General features: G+C 38.3%; 1 protein-coding gene across 1 annotated transcript in view; it reads left to right on the top strand.

Annotated features, from left to right (window-relative positions):
• LOC137287490 (transmembrane protein 135-like) overlaps positions 1–18,273 on the top strand; it is a 174,349-nt gene that overhangs the window by 41,225 nt on the left and 114,851 nt on the right. The window contains exon 5 of the mRNA XM_067819823.1: positions 7,671–7,736. Coding sequence (XP_067675924.1) covers positions 7,671–7,736 — 66 coding nt within the window. The remainder of the gene's footprint in view (positions 1–7,670; positions 7,737–18,273) is intronic.

Below are 18,273 nucleotides of genomic sequence, written 5' to 3'. Positions count from 1 at the left end.
AATTTGGGGAATTGAACCCAGATCTTTGGCATGATGGATGAATACTTTAACCTCTAGACTACCCTACTGTCCTCATATATGTTGGAAGTGCACAGTTTGACATTACACTTAAGTGTAGGTCCTGCATGCCAAAAGTGTGTAGAATGGATGTTGAGAAATTGCAAAGTTTATGTGTCAAGGGATGGACAAGAGGGAAGGGAATTTGTTCTTTTCATTGTATTAACATCTTTAGCTGAGGTAGTTATCATATCACAATGTACACAGTATCACCATTTCGTAGGGACCCCTGTAACTGCACCCATAGTTTTGTAGGTCAAGGTCAAACCCCCTTTTACTTAGCAGCATGGTGATGTAAGTTTTATGCATGTTATGATACAGCACTTTTCATGCTTTGTGCTGTTTTGCCAGACGATACCCATCATTGACATATTATCAGAAGTATGAAGTTTGGTATTTAATACACATGAGAAAGATCTTACAGTAGTCCATATCATTAACTGTTTGATCACACCACCTGGTGATGCTGGTGTCCTAGACGTCCCATCAGATGGTGCTGATGATGTGACAGGGTGACATGACAATAGCAGGTCATGCTGGTGTCCTAGACGACCCATCAGATGGTGCTGATGATGTGACAGGGTGACATGACAACCAGCAGGTCATGCTGGTGTCCTAGACATCCCATCAGATGGTGCTGATGATGTGACAGGGTGACGTGACAACCAGCAGGTCATGCTGGTGTCCTAGACGTCCCATCAGATGGTGCTGATGATGTGACAGGGTGACGTGACAACCACCTGGTGATGCTGGTGTCCTAGACGACCCATCAGATGGTGCTGATGATGTGACAGGGTGACATGACAACCAGCAGGTCATGCTGGTGTCCTAGACGTCCCATCAGATGGTGCTGATGATGTGACAGAATGACGTGACAACCACCTGGTGATGACACAGTTTGTAGGTAGAATTTTGATGGTAATAGTGTACTGGATCAATCTGATATGGTTAGAATCTGGATCTTACAGTAGTCCATATCATTAACTGTTTGATCACACCACCTGGTGATGCTGGTGTCCTAGACATCCCATCAGATGGTGCTGATGATGTGACAGGGTGACATGACAATAGCAGGTCATGCTGGTGTCCTAGACGACCCATCAGATGGTGCTGATGATGTGACAGGGTGACATGACAACCAGCAGGTCATGCTGGTGTCCTAGACATCCCATCAGATGGTGCTGATGATGTGACAGGGTGACGTGACAACCAGCAGGTCATGCTGGTGTCCTAGACGTCCCATCAGATGGTGCTGATGATGTGACAGGGTGACGTGACAACCACCTGGTGATGCTGGTGTCCTAGACGACCCATCAGATGGTGCTGATGATGTGACAGGGTGACATGACAACCAGCAGGTCATGCTGGTGTCCTAGACGTCCCATCAGATGGTGCTGATGATGTGACAGAATGACGTGACAACCACCTGGTGATGACACAGTTTGTAGGTAGAATTTTGATGGTAATAGTGTACTGGATCAATCTGATATGGTTAGAATCTGGAGGATACTGTGGTACATCTTTTGATGTTAATGTAACTGTTTTCATCCTTTTAGACAGTCTGTCCTCAGAAGGAGTTTCATGACAGTCTGTGTGTTGGTGTCCTTATAAGCAGTTTCATAACAGAGTGTTAACATCCTTAGAAGAGTTTCATGACAGACTGTGCTGGCGTCTTTAGAAAGCGTCTCAGGACACAGTGTATTGTGGCATCCTTAGAAGGGTTTTAGGACACAACACAGCATACAGCAGGTGAATGATCATGCAGCCTGACTGTTGGTACATCTCTTACCCAGCCAGAGCTGATGACTGGGTGAGAGATGCTGTAACTGTACCCAACCACATTCAAGTCTGAGGTGGTATGGAAACTGGGTAGTCTGATGACTTGTCACATATACTGTTCACTCTGTGATCAGATGACACTGGACCTTCTAGTGACAGGCGTCATGAGCCATGCACTCTATGTCAGATGAGACACTCCATACTGGGATGTTCTAGAGATCTGGAGACTCTGTCATCAGAATGGCAAGGTGTCTGAAGCAGGTAATTGCCAAACCCAAACCTGACCTTCAACTCTCCAGTTTAGCTTCAGCAAATAGGAAAAGTCCACCAGCAGAATTCCAACAATGGCAAAAGGTGTTGAGGAATTTGTTCTTTCAATTGTCTCTAAGGTAAACCTGAACACTGAGCTGTGCCAAGTATAAGCTTAAATCATTGCGCTGAAAATGCTCAGTAAATGGCTGTGTGTTTGCGTGAAGCTTGCCACATTGTCCCTCGCTCTTTCACTGAGGCCAGGCAGACCAGCCTCTCAGATTGTCACAGTACTGCTACATGCACTCATACACAAGGCTGATCTGAATGTCCAGTGGTCAAATACATGCATATGTTACAGTCAGATTGTGAAAAAAAAATCACTTATTTCGTGAAATGAATAAGAGTCAGCCACTTTACTACACTTTGTGTACCAACAATCACAATACTTCAGTCATTTCATGAAATTTCACTTAATAACTTAATCTACAAAAGTGAATGAAGTTTCAACGTCACTTATTGTCACTATCAGTTGAAACTCTTGTGGCAGCCACTATTGTGACGGTTACACTTAAGCTAGGCTTTAAAGCATTTACACCTGTTTGTATGTGACACTTGCTGTGTCCAGAGCAGCCACAATTCACAAGCCCCTGACCATCACTTATAGATAAAATGAAATTTCATGAAATGACAAGTATATTGATTGTTGTTACACAAAATGATGCGAAATGGCTGCCCCTCTTAGTCATTTCACGAAATGACAAATTTTATAATGATTTCACAAAATTTCTGATTTCACAATCTGACTGGAACACATACATCAATAAAACAATGTATAAAGTGTACTTTGTTATTAAGATCTAGCCAAAGAAAGGTTTCATATTCCCACATGGGTACAATGTGTGAAGCCCATTTCTGGTGTCCCCTGCTGTGATGTTGCTGGAGTGTTACTGAAAGCAGCGTAAAACCAAGGTCAGTCAGTCAGTATTAAAAACTATGACTGAGTTACGATTTATGCCACCTTAAACAATATTGCTATGTTAGAAATGGGTTTCAACAATTGCACCCAATTTGTGGAATCAAATCTGGGTCTTCTGAAGAGAGAACCTTTAAACTACGAGGCCACCCCACTGCCCCATTTATGAACTTGTATTTATCTTGCTACTTAAAGGACATCAAAGAATAGTCTCTTTATATGATTGTAGTTCACGTGACATAGTATATCAGATCTTCTAATGTAATCAAGGAAACTCATGGTGTTTTTTAACTTCCTTTGATGAGTGGCATAGTAATTCATTCATCATGTGTTTGGAAGTGTGACCATATTTAATGTAAATGTTTAGGACCATTTTTGGTGTCCCTCACCATGATATTGCTGGAATACTGATGAAAGCAGTGTAAAACTACACTCACTCACTCACCCACCCACTCACTCATGTCAATGTTCTTCAGGTCCAGGATATAATGACTGGTGATACAGTACACAGTGACACCACAACAGTATCAGTACTCTGTCATGGCGTGACATGCCCTGCGCCAGACAAACCAGTTCCTTAGTATAAGAGAATCAATACCAATGGCATTATGACAACATTCCATCAGCAAAGTTTACAAAACTCGACCGGTTGACTGTTGTGATAAGCATGAGGTAGTGAGGCCTTTCTGGCCTTGAACCCCTACAGGGTGATCAAGTGTTTGAAGTGAGTGATTAAACAGGGTGTTGTAAGTGCTCATGAGTGCTGTCTTGAACACTGACATGTGGTTGCACTCAACTATTCCGCATCTCACAGTGAAAGAAAACATTTCTGTACTAGAATGTCTTCTTCCCAGACAAAATATCACCATGGTTTGGTGCTGACAAACCATGGCACCCTGGGATAAAACCCAAGACATACCTGTGATGGTATGGTAGAGAGTGGTGAAGGGGCTCGTTTGTTCCACTGAGGTCCTGGATTTGATTCCCCACATGGATACAATGGATGAAGGCCATTTCTGGTGTCCTCAGTTGTGATGTTACTGAAATACATGGCCATAAGACCATACTCATTCACTCAAGAGACATAGCTTTGCACTGTCGTATCTTGAATAGACTAATGCTTAGTCTCTGAGTATATATAATTTTGATAGTAAGAAATAAACCTATTCAATTTGAAAAGGAGACCCAGTCAGTTGGGAAATTATAAACCTGTTGGAATCTAGACTTGCTTTATTTAGGGCTGTAGCATTGCTGGGAGGACAAGGCAATGGCTCAAATAATGTAGTTCAGGGACCCTGAGACAGACTGCCTTATCTCCTGTGCAGCAGAGGAGAGAGATAAGCCAATATGTCACATAGCCAATGAAGTATGCACTTCTCATGAGAGTGTTGAAAACTTTCTGCAGAAAGACCTCTGCGACAAAATCTCCAACACAGCCAAGCCTGTTATTATAGCTGATCCATAATGCTTCAGGTTCTTTCTTTCCCTAGCAGTATACATAATTTTGAAGCAGATCTGGCTGAGTTTGTTTAACAAACTTTAAGCATGGATGACTCTTTGAGTCACCAGACCTGTGAAGGTCCGAGATAGAATATCGATAGGCCTTTAGCAACCCATGCTTGTCATAAAAGGCAACTATGCTTGTCGTAAAAGGCAACTAACAGGATCGGGTGGTCAGACTTGCTGACTTGGTTGACACATGTAATTGTTTCCCGCTTGCTCAGATCGATGCTCATGCTGTTGATCACTGGATTTCCCGGTCCAGACTCGATTATTTACAGACAACCATCGCTTTGGAATCAGTATAATGCTTAACTATGGCATGGTATATTGTTTGTTTTTATCATATTTCATTCATGAGAAAAGCATTGGGTACAAGTTATGCAACTTAAAACACTCTCTCTGCATGGTATCTCAGTGAGCTAGCAAAAACGAGTAAGTTTGGGTTACTAAGCCACACATACACATGCATACATGTCATCATATGAACAAAATATTCTCAATTATCACATTAACCCTATTTCACCTCGCCTCACTCACTCACTTCATCTTACACACTTTGTGTCCGATGTGATACTCTTAGTAAATTATGGGATATAGGACGACCTCCATACTGTCCCATGTTTTACATGCCAAAATATTGCTAACTGTATCAGGAATTTGCTCACAGACACATTGGTTAGTCATATTTGTTGTGTTCTTTCCAAACATTTCATTTTGACGCTGTCATAGCCTTTACATGGCAAAAGAGCTCCATAAAGAACTTAATGCTCTCTGAAAAACCACATGTTCGACAAGAGAACTGAAACCTGTTTTTCATGATGGAGCAGATAAAATCGTCAGACAAGTAAAGTTTGTATGTCCATTACCAAACAAAAATCCTGTATTTTGTGTGTGTGTGTGTGTACGAGTGTAGTGGTTAAATCATCATGAAAAACAAACAACAGACAATCTTTACCCAATGTGAAATGTTATGTTCCATGCTAGGCAGTTACAAGCATGGTGTTACATGAAACAGGACATTGAGGATGGGAGCAGTGGTGGAAACAAACAAACCAACTGCGTTAGAACCATCTTGGAGGCTCACTTATTTCCTTGTATCATACTCCACTATATGCTATGTTTAATATCTTTCTGTATAATGCTAAGGTATGAAGCTATGTTTCCTTGTATGAAACATGTTTTTGAATTCCTTTTGTAAGACTTCAGCCATATGCAATATTGTTTGTGTCTGGCTCCACTACTGTGTCATATTTGCCTGAATTTTGCGTAACCATATACAGTATTTTCTTGCATCTCTCTGAAACCATATTTATTATTATCTTGTATCAGGCTCCAGCTATACATAATATTTTCTTCTATCAGGCTCCAGCTGTATGCTATATTTTCCTATATTAGGCTCCAGCTATATTGACTGTTTCATTATATCAGGCTTCACCTGTATGCCATATTTTCAAATATCAGACTCCAGCTATATATGCTATATTTTCCTGAATCAGGCTCAAGCTGTATGCTATATTTTCCTGTATCAGACTCCATCTATATAAGCAATATTTTCCTGTATCAGGCTCAAGCTATATGCTATATTTTCCTGTATCAGACTCCATCTATATATGCTATATTTTCCTGTATCAGACTCCATCTATATATGCTATATTTTCCTATATCAGGCTCCAGCTATATGTGCTATATTTGCCTGAATCAGGCTCAAGCTATGTGCTATATTTTCCTATATCAGGCTCCAGCTATATGTGCTATATTTTCCTGAATCAGGCTCAAGCTCTATGCTATATTTTCCTATATCAGGCTCCAGCTATATGTGCTATATTTGCCTGAATCAGGCTCAAGCTATGTGCTATATTTTCCTATATCAGGCTCCAGCTATATGTGCTATATTTTCCTGAATCAGGCTCAAGCTCTATGCTATATTTTCCTATTTCAGGCTCCAGCTATATGTGCTATATTTTCCTGACTCAGGCTCAAGCTATATGCTATATGCTCCTGTACCAGACTCAAGCTATATGCTATATGCTCCTGTACCAGACTCAAGCTATATGCTATATGCTCCTGTACCAGACTCAAGCTATATGCTATATGCTCCTGTACCAGACTCAAGCTATATGCTATATGTTCCTGTACCAGACTCAAGCTATATGCTATATGCTCCTGTACCAGACTCAAGCTATATGCTATATGTTCCTGTACCAGACTCAAGCTATATGCTATATGTTCCTGTACCAGACTCAAGCTATATGCTATGTTTTACTGTATCAAGCTCAAGGAACATGCTATATTTTCTTCTATCACACTCTAGCTGCATGCTATATTTTCCTGTACCATACTCCCTCTGTGCTGTATATTATCCTTATCAGGCTGCCACTATGTGTTGTGTTTCCTTATATCAGACTGACTGTCAGTGTGATAGGAGACAGGTTGTTGGTAGACAGGCTGGCTGTATCTCTTGCCTACAGCTCTGCCACCAGATGTGACACACTGGTGCAGGATGAGTTGCTTTATGATGTCCCTCACCCCTCTCTGCCACATTCATCTTCGTCCCATCCCACACCAGCCAGATTTATGATGACATACCTGATAATGTTCTCAGAAACCATTAATGCTCCTTTTATTGCTCTTGTATCATGAGTTTAAATATAACTTTTCACTTGAGACACCATGCAGGAGTTAGCAAGATTTGACTGACGCCTTCCCTAGCATCATATATGTTAATGTAGAATACCCTATGGCATGCAAACATATGGTATAATGAAGTCAAGTCATTACCGCACATAGTTCTACTTATCCCACAACAGAGTATTAAGAAGGTATTTGAATTTTAGTAATTGGTTGATAAAGAAAGGTTGAAGGTGTAGAATCGAGAACACAGAGACTTGTTCTCAGTGCTTTTATTGTTGAGATTCTGCCAGAGAAGAGTAATACAAGTTGGAGGTTTTAGTCCAGGAGATTGGCAGTACAGCTTGCCGCCCCTGTTATCAGGCGTCTACCAGAGCCACTACCAGAGCCTCATGGTCTTTCCCTTCACCAGCACCACCTCCTTCACTCAGATTCACATTGTCAAAGGGAGGTAACCCTTGTTTGTCTCTTGTTTCAGGCACTGGAAACGGGCTACAGAATGGCCAAATACAGAGGCTTGGTGAAGCCAGTCACACATGGAGAGGTAGGTGTTGCTGGCTCTCTGAAGAAGAATTTCAATAAAATAAAACATATAATAAAATTTCTAAAATTGAAGAAATAATTATTGTTTGCATTCAGCAACACTCTCTGTTGTTACATTGTCATTATAAAATAGATAAATAATGAAACAGATACGCAGATACACAATATTTGGAAAGCAGTGGTCAGTGCTTGCCAATTCTGCTTCTCAACATTTGACCAAAATAGTCAGATAAGTTTTCTTCTCATTCTCTGTTGAGAATTTTATTTTAGTCTTGCTGTATTGGATAGATATATTTCAGGGTCGGTGAGACATTCTACATTGCTTACACATACCATATTCATTCACTCACATGTCTTACATGTGTGTTATTTGGTTCATTTTTCAGAATTGTATATGTTTTTGACACATACCTTTAGTTTTTGTTTGTACGGTATTTGCTGGATAATAATCACTTCAGTATATGAGTGATCTGGTTTTTGTGTCACTCGTCATCTTATCTCTTTCACATATTTTTTGTAATATTTTCTTGGATGCTTTAAGAGATTTATTTCCAAAGATACAATCTATAAAAATAATCCATTAAGTCAGTGTTACAAAAATTGTGGTTCTTGAAGAATCAGTTGGCAGCTGAGCCTTTTGTAAGAGAAGATGAATTGATGCAGATGTCTCCATGATGTAAAGGCCCTCTAGGAGTGGAGCTGTACTCTAAACAGAAAAACAACTAGTCTCTGAAATGAACATATTTACAGAAAAAAGTTCATAGTAATAAAAATAAAATGTAATGAAAACAAGCCCGAGACTTTCTTCATTTTCAGAAAGTGTGGAAATCTAGACTTACCACATTTTCTTGACTTGTGCTTTTTTGGATATATTTGCCAGAGGGTCTGAATGACAGACTATCTGCAAAACAGCCAGGTGGTCCTACTCATTTACACAGAGTAACTGCAGTCTGTTACACAGAACCAGTATGTACAATACATGTTAGTAAGCAAGCGGTTTTCATGCCACACTTAGCTATACTCCACCTGTATAGCGGTGGTTTGTAAATAATCAAGTCTGGATCAGACAGTCCAGTGATCAACAGCATGAGCATCGCTCTGCATAATTGGGAACTGATAACGTGTGAACCAAGTCAGCGAGCCTGACCACCCGATCCCGTTAGTCGCCTCTTACGACAAGCATAGTCGCCTTTTATGGCAAGTATGGGTTGGTGAAGGCCTATTCTTCCTCAGACACTCAGAGCTTCTGTTCTTTCCTAAATCACAGAAGCATATTGTTGTAAGTCTAGTCCTTATTGTAATGAATTAGTGACTGACTTAGTTTTATATGTAGTCAGCAATATTACAGCTATGTGATGGTGATCTGTAAATAATGGAATCTGTACCAGACAATCCAGTGATCAACAGGTCAAGCATCAATCTACATAATTGGGATACAATAACATGTCTCAACCAAGTCAGCAAGTTTGCCCACCCAATCCTGTTAGTCATCTGTTACAAGCAATTCTGACCTAGATCTTCACAGGTTCTGATTTTAATGCTGTAGGTCTAAATGATTATTTACTGTAGTATCTATATTTTCAACATGTTATGAATCTAGCTTATCACTGGGTTTCCTTTTCTATGTTTATTTAGTTGTTTGTTTCTATCAATGTAATATATGTTTACACAGACAGAGAGTTAGCATGTTTACACTGAGGGGGCATTAGTCTATCTAAGCATTCTCCCAATGTTATAAGATTGATCCCTCTCACAAACCGAAGAGGAGGATGTTTTACACAGTCAGAAATGTCAGTCTATTCTCACCTATTTGCTTGCAGGTTTCTTTGGAGAATTATTTTAAAATGTTATATAATACATTATCTTACCTAACACATAAATGTCATGTTCTGATTGGCTGAGCGCTCTTCTGTTATTTTCAGTTTATCCCACTGACAAACATGCTACATTGCAATCCACCCCACTGCCAATACCAACTCATTTGGTACTTTGTGGTAGTTACTCTTTTAGCTCAAATAACTTTAACTGACGCATGATGCATGGACATTACTGATGCTTTGTGAATGGAAATCGGTGAACAGGAGGTAACTCTAACTCTGTTTTCTTATGTCATCCACTAAATCTAGAGATGGCTACGAAAACCCTTTCCAGTGAATAAATTTTGACAAAAACGTGTGAATATTAAGAAGGGGAATTACATCATGGTGACTTGACTAAGACAATACCTATGGGGAAAAAATGGCAAGATGCAAGATTCGAATCATTTGATTCACACAGGATGGCTGAAGTATACAATGTGAGACCCATGCTTTAAACAGTTCAAACTTAACACTGAGGTGTTCCGTAAGATAAATACTATTGTTTATGTTCTCTGAGCCCGAACATAAACAAACATTGAGAGTACCTCAACCCACAGTCCCTTTGTGACCAGTGAACAACTTGTATTACTGGTGTGACCATTGTGGTCTATCCACAAATACATTGATTGTTCCACCGTCTCCATCAGGCATAGGGAATACATTTCACATGCACAAGTCTCCGAGGCAGTAGGCAATAGTTCAAATGATAATTTCTAAAACTGATAAATATTGCTTTAACAGACTATCATCCTTATTGTACTGTCCGCTTATCTAGACTTGCCCCTTTAAATGATGATAGGATCACAGCTAATCATGGACGTAACATTCAACCTTGGAACAAGGCTGGGGATACATGCATAACAATGGTTGTCATGGGGCTTAACAAAGTATTGTTTGTTTTTAAGATTCAGCAGTTCCTTTTCAGGATCCCAAAAGAAATATGATTGAGAGTGCTGAGTAATGTCTTAAGACAAAATTTCTGGCTACGTCTTTTTTTTCATATATGACAATATTTTTTTCAGTACTGATTAGAAATCTTCTTGCACCAAATAGCCTCATCGGTTTTTAACTCTCCTGGTCTGAAGTAATTTATACTGTCAGACTGTTATTATCTGCCTGTCATAAAGTTGTACAGTTCTGACAACAACTGGACTCTGCTGAATGTTTCATGAGTGAGTCTGAGTGTAACTCTAATAGGTGCTCACAGAAAGGAGAACTGAATAGAGATATATTGCATCAGCCATAATGAAAATGAAATATTTATAGTTATTCATCTGCTTGGTAATGTCTTTTTTGTTTGAATGGAATCCAAATAAATAATGTTTTTATCTTAGTTGTTTATTTGTTTATTTGGAATATGGTGGAAGAATTGAGATGTTACTGCAATGAAGATTGGTTAACATACAGACATGATTATGAGACTGTCAGCGAGATGTGCTTGTGCCAGGGGTACAACATTATAATTTTGATAAACTAGTGTAGTCCACCTAATATTTTGAAAGTGAACATCAAAATGGAAATATGTAAACAGACCAATTGACATTTACCAAAGAAGAGAATAATAGATAAAGTAAGAAAAACAGTTTTGTTTAGATTGAAAATTTATTTAATAAACCATTTTTGCTTCTAAAATTTCCACATATTTGAACTTTTCATATAAGACTTGAGGAACATCTGAAGAGAATCTAATTACCCTGACATTTATAGAAGATCGTGAAGTTAGTGATTACCACACAAATGGATGTGTTCCTGGCTAATTACTAGAAATATATTGTGCTCATAAACTTGTAATGACGTACCGGCTCATCACAGAAATGTCAGGATCATACGCAGATGTGACTGGGGGGTGGGTGGCTGGGGGTGGAGGCTGTCTAATTAATCAGCTGGCCACAAGCCTCATTTGCCACAATCATCATTTCCTCTGTAAAAAAACCTTAAGGATGTTTTACTGGTCTGACAGCGTTGACAATGGTGGGACGTTTCCATTCAGGGCACTATGGCAATCTAGTAACAAGATCATGTGGAAATAGCACACATATGGCTTTAGATACAGGAAGGTCTACACAGCTCAAAACAATAAGGATAACTCTTTTAACTGCAGTAGTAATGAAGAATCTGTGCACCTTAACTTCTTTCTGTGGCATATGTGAATATTTGCACATCATACGTTATCTAGTTATGTCTCTTGATCATCAGTTGTTGTCTAAATTAGTGTTATCATATACTTTCTAATATTTGTTTAAGAAGCCATTGTTTTTTTACGAGATCTGTTTTGTCCAATAATTCATTTTCTAAATCACATGTCATAATGATGTCCTGCATGTGAAGAAAATGATGTTCCTTTTTACATTTAGGTATTATATGAGAATTGTTGAAATTAACACACAAGATTATATCAAATTGCATTCCATAAGTAATATTTAAATGTTGTTAGCTGAATACTAAAGACATTAGATATGAAATGAGATAATTATGCCATGTTTGTGTGATTTAGTTCCATGATTTACTAAATATTCTGTGACCAACTTTTGGAGAAGTCTGTAAGTTGTCTCTTTAACTGTACTAAAGCTGACAATTTACCTCGCAGTCCATATTTTCTTGTGTTCATTATAGATTCTTTTTACATAAACTGCAGCATCATCGATATCTGAATTGTGTTTGTTTTTGACTGATCTCAGAAACAAATTGCTGTTAATAGCATTGCTTTGACTTTGTTATTAATGTATTGACTATATAGAGTAATCCTCGGCGCTGTCTCTGACATCTGTCTTATATTATCGTATTGAGTGTATAGCCAAAGACTGGGAGGACCAACCATCTCTGGCTGTTATTACCTACATGATTTTGTATGTGTGCATGTAGTGAGAGGACTTAGCATGATAGAATGCTGATTTTCTCTTAACACCATTTCCAGAAACTATGACATATGCCTGGTATATATCCAAACTGACTCTTCTCATACACTCAGAACTTAAGATAATTTTGGGTTGTTTTTTTTCAGCCTAAACCCAAAGTATTCAAACTATTTACAGATGTGACATAGACATGAAGCATGATTAGGCAGGTCAATAAGTAATTATATTCCCCATCTACCAGGAGGAAACTGTGTCATGTCCATCATGTTTATGACATGTGTCTAATGGATACAAATTTCAAACCTCAGGTGCGAAAGGTCCATAACATACACATGCACCCAAGTCTAACACAGAACTTTTAACTTTGAGGAGCAGCAAGAGAAGTTTTCCTGGCCATAAACGTACATTTGGGTTTATAGCTACTTGAAGTGATCTCAGCAGTCCCAGCCATTATGTACCTCCAGTCTTCTCCCAGTCGTGAGGAGAACCTGGTGGCATTGAAACTTATTTAGTCGTCATTGGCTTGATTTACAGGTGCACTTTTCTCCTTTAGACATTCTAGCATTTTAAATCTCATACTTTTTGAGGAAGTGTGTCTACTTGTAGCTCCTGAGTAGGTGGTATGGGAAAAGGAGTGTGCCAGTTACCTCCCCTGACAAACCTGTTTTATTGGCCATTTAATGTTTTAGCCCTAACATTGGACCAGATCAAAGGTAGTTCAGTAACATTTTTCTAAACATTTGTTTTATCTGATGCCTGTTGCTTCATGTGGTTCACAGAACTGACAGGGAAAGTGTCGATATTTTGAACAAATTAAATAACAAAGTCTAGAGATTATGTGCAAGTGGCGCAATTGTCAGTGTGGCTTACATACACACAGATAAAATAACATTGTTGAGGAAGGTCACTCTCCTAAACATGGTTGTAGCTCCTCTTGTAAAATTTCAGTGTTTGTTGAAAGTGGTTGGACATATCGTTTCGTTAGGAACATAGACAGGGTTTATAGTGAGTGAGACTGAGTTTAGTTGTACGCCACTTTTAAGCAATATTCAGGTGGACACCAGAAAATGAGCTTCACATAATGTACCCATGTGAGGAATTGAACCCGTGTCTTCAGTGTGATGAGCGAACACTTTAACCACTGGGCTACTCCACCGCCCCTAGACAGGGTTTACATATGACCCTTTTTGCGTAATCTATGTACATGTCTTTTGTGTATTACTGATATCAAATATGTAGATTTAAGTCTCACATGATCTGTGGGTTTGAACAATATAAAGGATATGGGACTGTGTGTTTTTAAACGACAGAATATATATATCACCTTATGTGTCTGAACATCAGGCTTGATATTCCAGCCTTAGTGTCTGAGCAATACATTTAATATACCAGTCGGTGTGTCTGAATGATATACTAGATATAACACGCTGTGTGAACAATACACTTGATAGACCACACTCTGTACCTGGAGAGGGTACGTAAGTCTCCAAACAACAAATGTAAATTTATGTTTTCAAGGTTTTTAATTGTAGCATTATTGACATTTTAGTGTATGGCTTATTCTCTGCATACAAGCCAATGGCTGATGGGATGGTGTAAATCCAGCTAGCGTCCATGCAGGTAGCAAAAGTAATGTAAGTCCCCATGGTCCCTAGTGTGGTGATCTACCCTCAGGTGTTGGCAATCTATAGCCCAATTTTATGTTGTTTTGTCCTCTATAGTTAAACTGTTTTAGACCTAATTACTAGTGTTACTTTCATATCTGTGATATTCTAGTTAATTTTACTGTCCTTCATTGACAAGTTTTTACATGCTGTTGATTAATATGTATTTTTAATTAATCGTTCTTGTCACGATATGGCTTAAATATTGCTCATGTGAGGTTAAATTTTAACTCACTGTATCTGAACAATACAGAAGATATACCAGCCCCTGTGTATGCACAATACACTAGAAGTACTACTCAGTGTGTCTGAACAAACCACTAGATATAACAGAAGGTTTATCTGAACTCTATATATACCACCCTGTGTGTCTGAACAATGCACTAGATAGACCATCCTGTATTGTCTGAACAATAGACTAATTATAGCACCCTATGTATTTGAACAATGCGGAAAATATACCACTGTTCGTCAGGACAGTAAAGGTATACCGCACATCTGTAGGATTCCCACGTGTCTGGGAGTCCACTCTCTCACAGTCTGACAAAGATATATAAGTAGATTTCTTTACCAATTTTTCTTCCTAAGGAACACAAGAAAGTGAAATGGTACATGTGACACATTCTGTGTATTTCCAAGCAGTGTCATGTTCATAGGGATAGCACATACATCACACGTAAGCTATCACTCCCTGTGTGTAATCCTTGAGACAAAATGTGGGAACCATGTTCATTTTGCCATAGGTCAAGGAAGGAACATCTCTTAAGAGACGTAAAGAATTTCAAAACATTGCTGAAATTTTGAATATAAATCACCAGAACCTTTTTTACTGACATGGTTTCAGAGGTGATGATTGCTGCAATTTTTTAAAAATTTTCCTGTATGTAAATTTTGAAGATGGGAAATGAAAGAAGCATGTTGTTAAGTTTTCACCATGTATGGCGAGAGAGGAGGTTCAGTGGAGGTGTAACACAAGCCAGTGTTTCCCCTCCAGCACTGCACACAACTGGCAAGATGTGCCTCTTCAGGCATATTTCTGTAGCAGCTCCTAATTAACACGGGAGAAATTTCACAATGTATATTAAACACAACTTTTATGTATTGAGTCAGTGTTTATCTTACAACATAGTTTGTGATATTGGATTTGGGGAATTTAATCTACAAGGCAATTTGTTCTCTCATTTCTGTAATGGTGTTTTGGTCTGCAGTGCTGAGAGGAGCCTTGACATCACGTCCAGCCGGAAGTGTGTTTCGTGGGGCTTCACATGTAATTACACCAGTTCAAAGACTCTAAAAGCAGGCTATTCTTCCCCTATCTGTTCAGTAAGTGGGGGAAATGTAATTCCAACAGGCCTTACATTACCCTCTCAATCATGTGATGGATAGCCTTAAGGATACAATATCCCATAATACCCGTTGCACACACAGATTTTCTGCCATGTATCGCTAAGTAAACGGCATTATTTGCGTTCTGTTTGTTCTAGTGCATGTTAACATGCATGGATGCTTAGTGATTTTCAATATCATCTTTCTTTTACTGAAGTTTTATTGTCAGATTAGTTTCAATGGTAAGCACATAAAATTTTAATGCATCATTGTCAGAATTTTATGTCGTTTAAAATGTTTTCATTGATAATGTTTATGTTTGACGTAAACATGATAAATATGATGGTTATTGCATTGCAGTAATTGGTTGTAGATTATGTGTATGATTGAACTCATTATGATTGAAGGATTATGTAAACAACTGGGGTCGCATGGTTAATTGCAGTATTTCATGGTTGGTAATAACAGCTTTTAGCGGGATGATATGGGTTGTATCCTACTGGGTGCATATGGGCCCCACACACATACCTCTGTCAAGGCAAGCACAGTCACCACTTCCTCTACGGCTACTTTCACCTTGTAATGGGAACAGACACACTGTTAACTTCTGAAACTGTTAGTAATGCTTATTGGTTCTTGGATCTGCAGTTATTCTGTGATACAGACCCAGTAATATTGTCAAAAGTGTTAAAATAAACAATCTCAAAATGTGATTTATCACACTTTGCCAATTATTTTTACATTTGCACCCTAAGTTTGTGATTGTTTGATAACATGTATTTTCAACATGGTTTTTTTCGTACTTGCTTTACAACTAAGCATAATTTAACCTTAGCGACATTTTCTTCCCTATTCTGGTTCTACTGGCCCACTGAGTGAATCTTTGGAACTTAATGCTATCCTCCTGTGGCATCAATAATTATTCACAGCCTCTAAAGATCCACTTTTGTAATCTGATGTATTTAACTTTAAAACTCCAAGTATTTTTTTTAAGGTTTTGTTACTCTTTTTCAACAACATATATCTTGTCGTTATTGATACTTTGGTTTTGACTAGTTTTATGTTCTGAAAATATGTTTTTACAAACTGTTCATAGTGGTTGTCGCTGTGATTACAAAACTCAGATGTTTTATAGTCAGTATTGTCAAAGAGAGGGTAGAAGATCATTACCTGATCTTCATACAGTTTTACTGACAACTAATGGAAATTTTAATGTGTATTTCCCCCCAAAATACACATGCTATCAGAATTTGTAATTTTGGCACATATAGTTTCTAAACTGTTTGTTTTTATATGTATATACAGGGTGTTGGCAATGGACACTAACCTGATAATCAGTTTATACTGGACTTACAATCATTCCAGATGAAAATATCTAATCTCAGTTTAGAGTTTCCCCATGAGTTATAGTATGGTGAAGAGAAAGTGATATCTCTCTCTCAACGTGGGCACCTAATATTCATGATGTCACTGCTTTTGAACTATGCTGCTGTAGAGAATTTTACATTGATTTGTTGTCGTGGTTTCGGGAGAAAAAGAAAATGAAGAAAAAAATGAGCAAATTTCCAGCCCGAGAGTTTCAGCTGCATTTAATGAAATAACTGGTGTGGAGGTGCTTTAAACAAGCAGTTTCCTCTAACATAATAGGAAATTCATTTGGTGATGTTGTTATCAGGGAGAATTTATAGTGTTAGTATTGACAAAGTGTCACAGTGCCCACATTGTATAGTGCTTGCTGTTCTAGTGGTACGTGCCTTGCAGAGTAGAAGATGTAGTTTGCCACAACACTGTTGTCACTGGTGCTGTCTTTCCATCTTCAACCTCATCCCAGTTCTGGATGCACATAAATTAACGTTCCAGAAATGAAGGCAGGAAATTGAGCAATACTACAGAATGTTATCCTTGCTCGGGACTGTCTTTTGTCAGAAGGGATGATTTAAGTCCTCGTTATCCCACTGGTAATTATCAAGTGGAATATAAAATATATGACTGCTGATGCACTAGCCATGGAAGAGGGGTCTGTTTATGATTTTAGACATTGCTGGGAGCAATGCAGTCAGAGTTATCTCTTCATCAAGTCTATTTCACCTCTTATTATCCAAATAATAGGATCACCTTGTACTTCAGTTGTATTTTTGTGCTGTTTATTTTTTAAAAAGAGATTTGCATCTGCATGTGAAGCATCAATTCTGAAAAAAATTATCAAGGATTTTGTGTTGTTGAAGGTAGTCTGTGTATGCTGCTAAATATAGACATGAAGCATATATGATTAGTTTCAATGGAAACCTATTTTATTGATGCATTATATTTGGTGATTCATTGGTCATTTTGAAAGCAGAAATGTCATCATCAAGGAAACAGCATTGTTAATTGTTTCAAACAGTACATATATATTATTCTTTACAGGAATTAAGATATGAAAACAAACAACTATATCACTGTACTTCCTCTGATGCTGTGAGTTTCAATTCCATGACAGGGAATTTGCCATATCTAGATTTACAAAGAACCATGTTGTTCTCCATTTTGATCATGGACTTGAAGTATATCTGTACTGTAGCTGTGGAGTGAAAGCAGGTGTAGATCATTGAAAAGGTATTCAATGTTTTTGTTTATATTCAGCATTAGAAAAAATGTGGTTGTGTATTTCATGATTACAGTTTTAGTTAAACCAGATTCAAATATGCCGAAAAGAAATAAAATGATGTGCAACTCACTCACTCACTCATGCACCCATTCACTCGCTCACTCTTCATATTGTTATGCTCTTAACTTAAGCAGTGGAGAGCCCAGTTGTTGCCATCAGTTGTCATGCCACCAATTGTGATTCAGTT

Source organism: Haliotis asinina, chromosome 6, assembly GCF_037392515.1.
Source record: "Haliotis asinina isolate JCU_RB_2024 chromosome 6, JCU_Hal_asi_v2, whole genome shotgun sequence".
NCBI classification, from domain to species: Eukaryota; Metazoa; Mollusca; class Gastropoda; order Lepetellida; family Haliotidae; genus Haliotis; species Haliotis asinina.
This window is presented reverse-complemented; position numbering and strand designations above follow the sequence as displayed.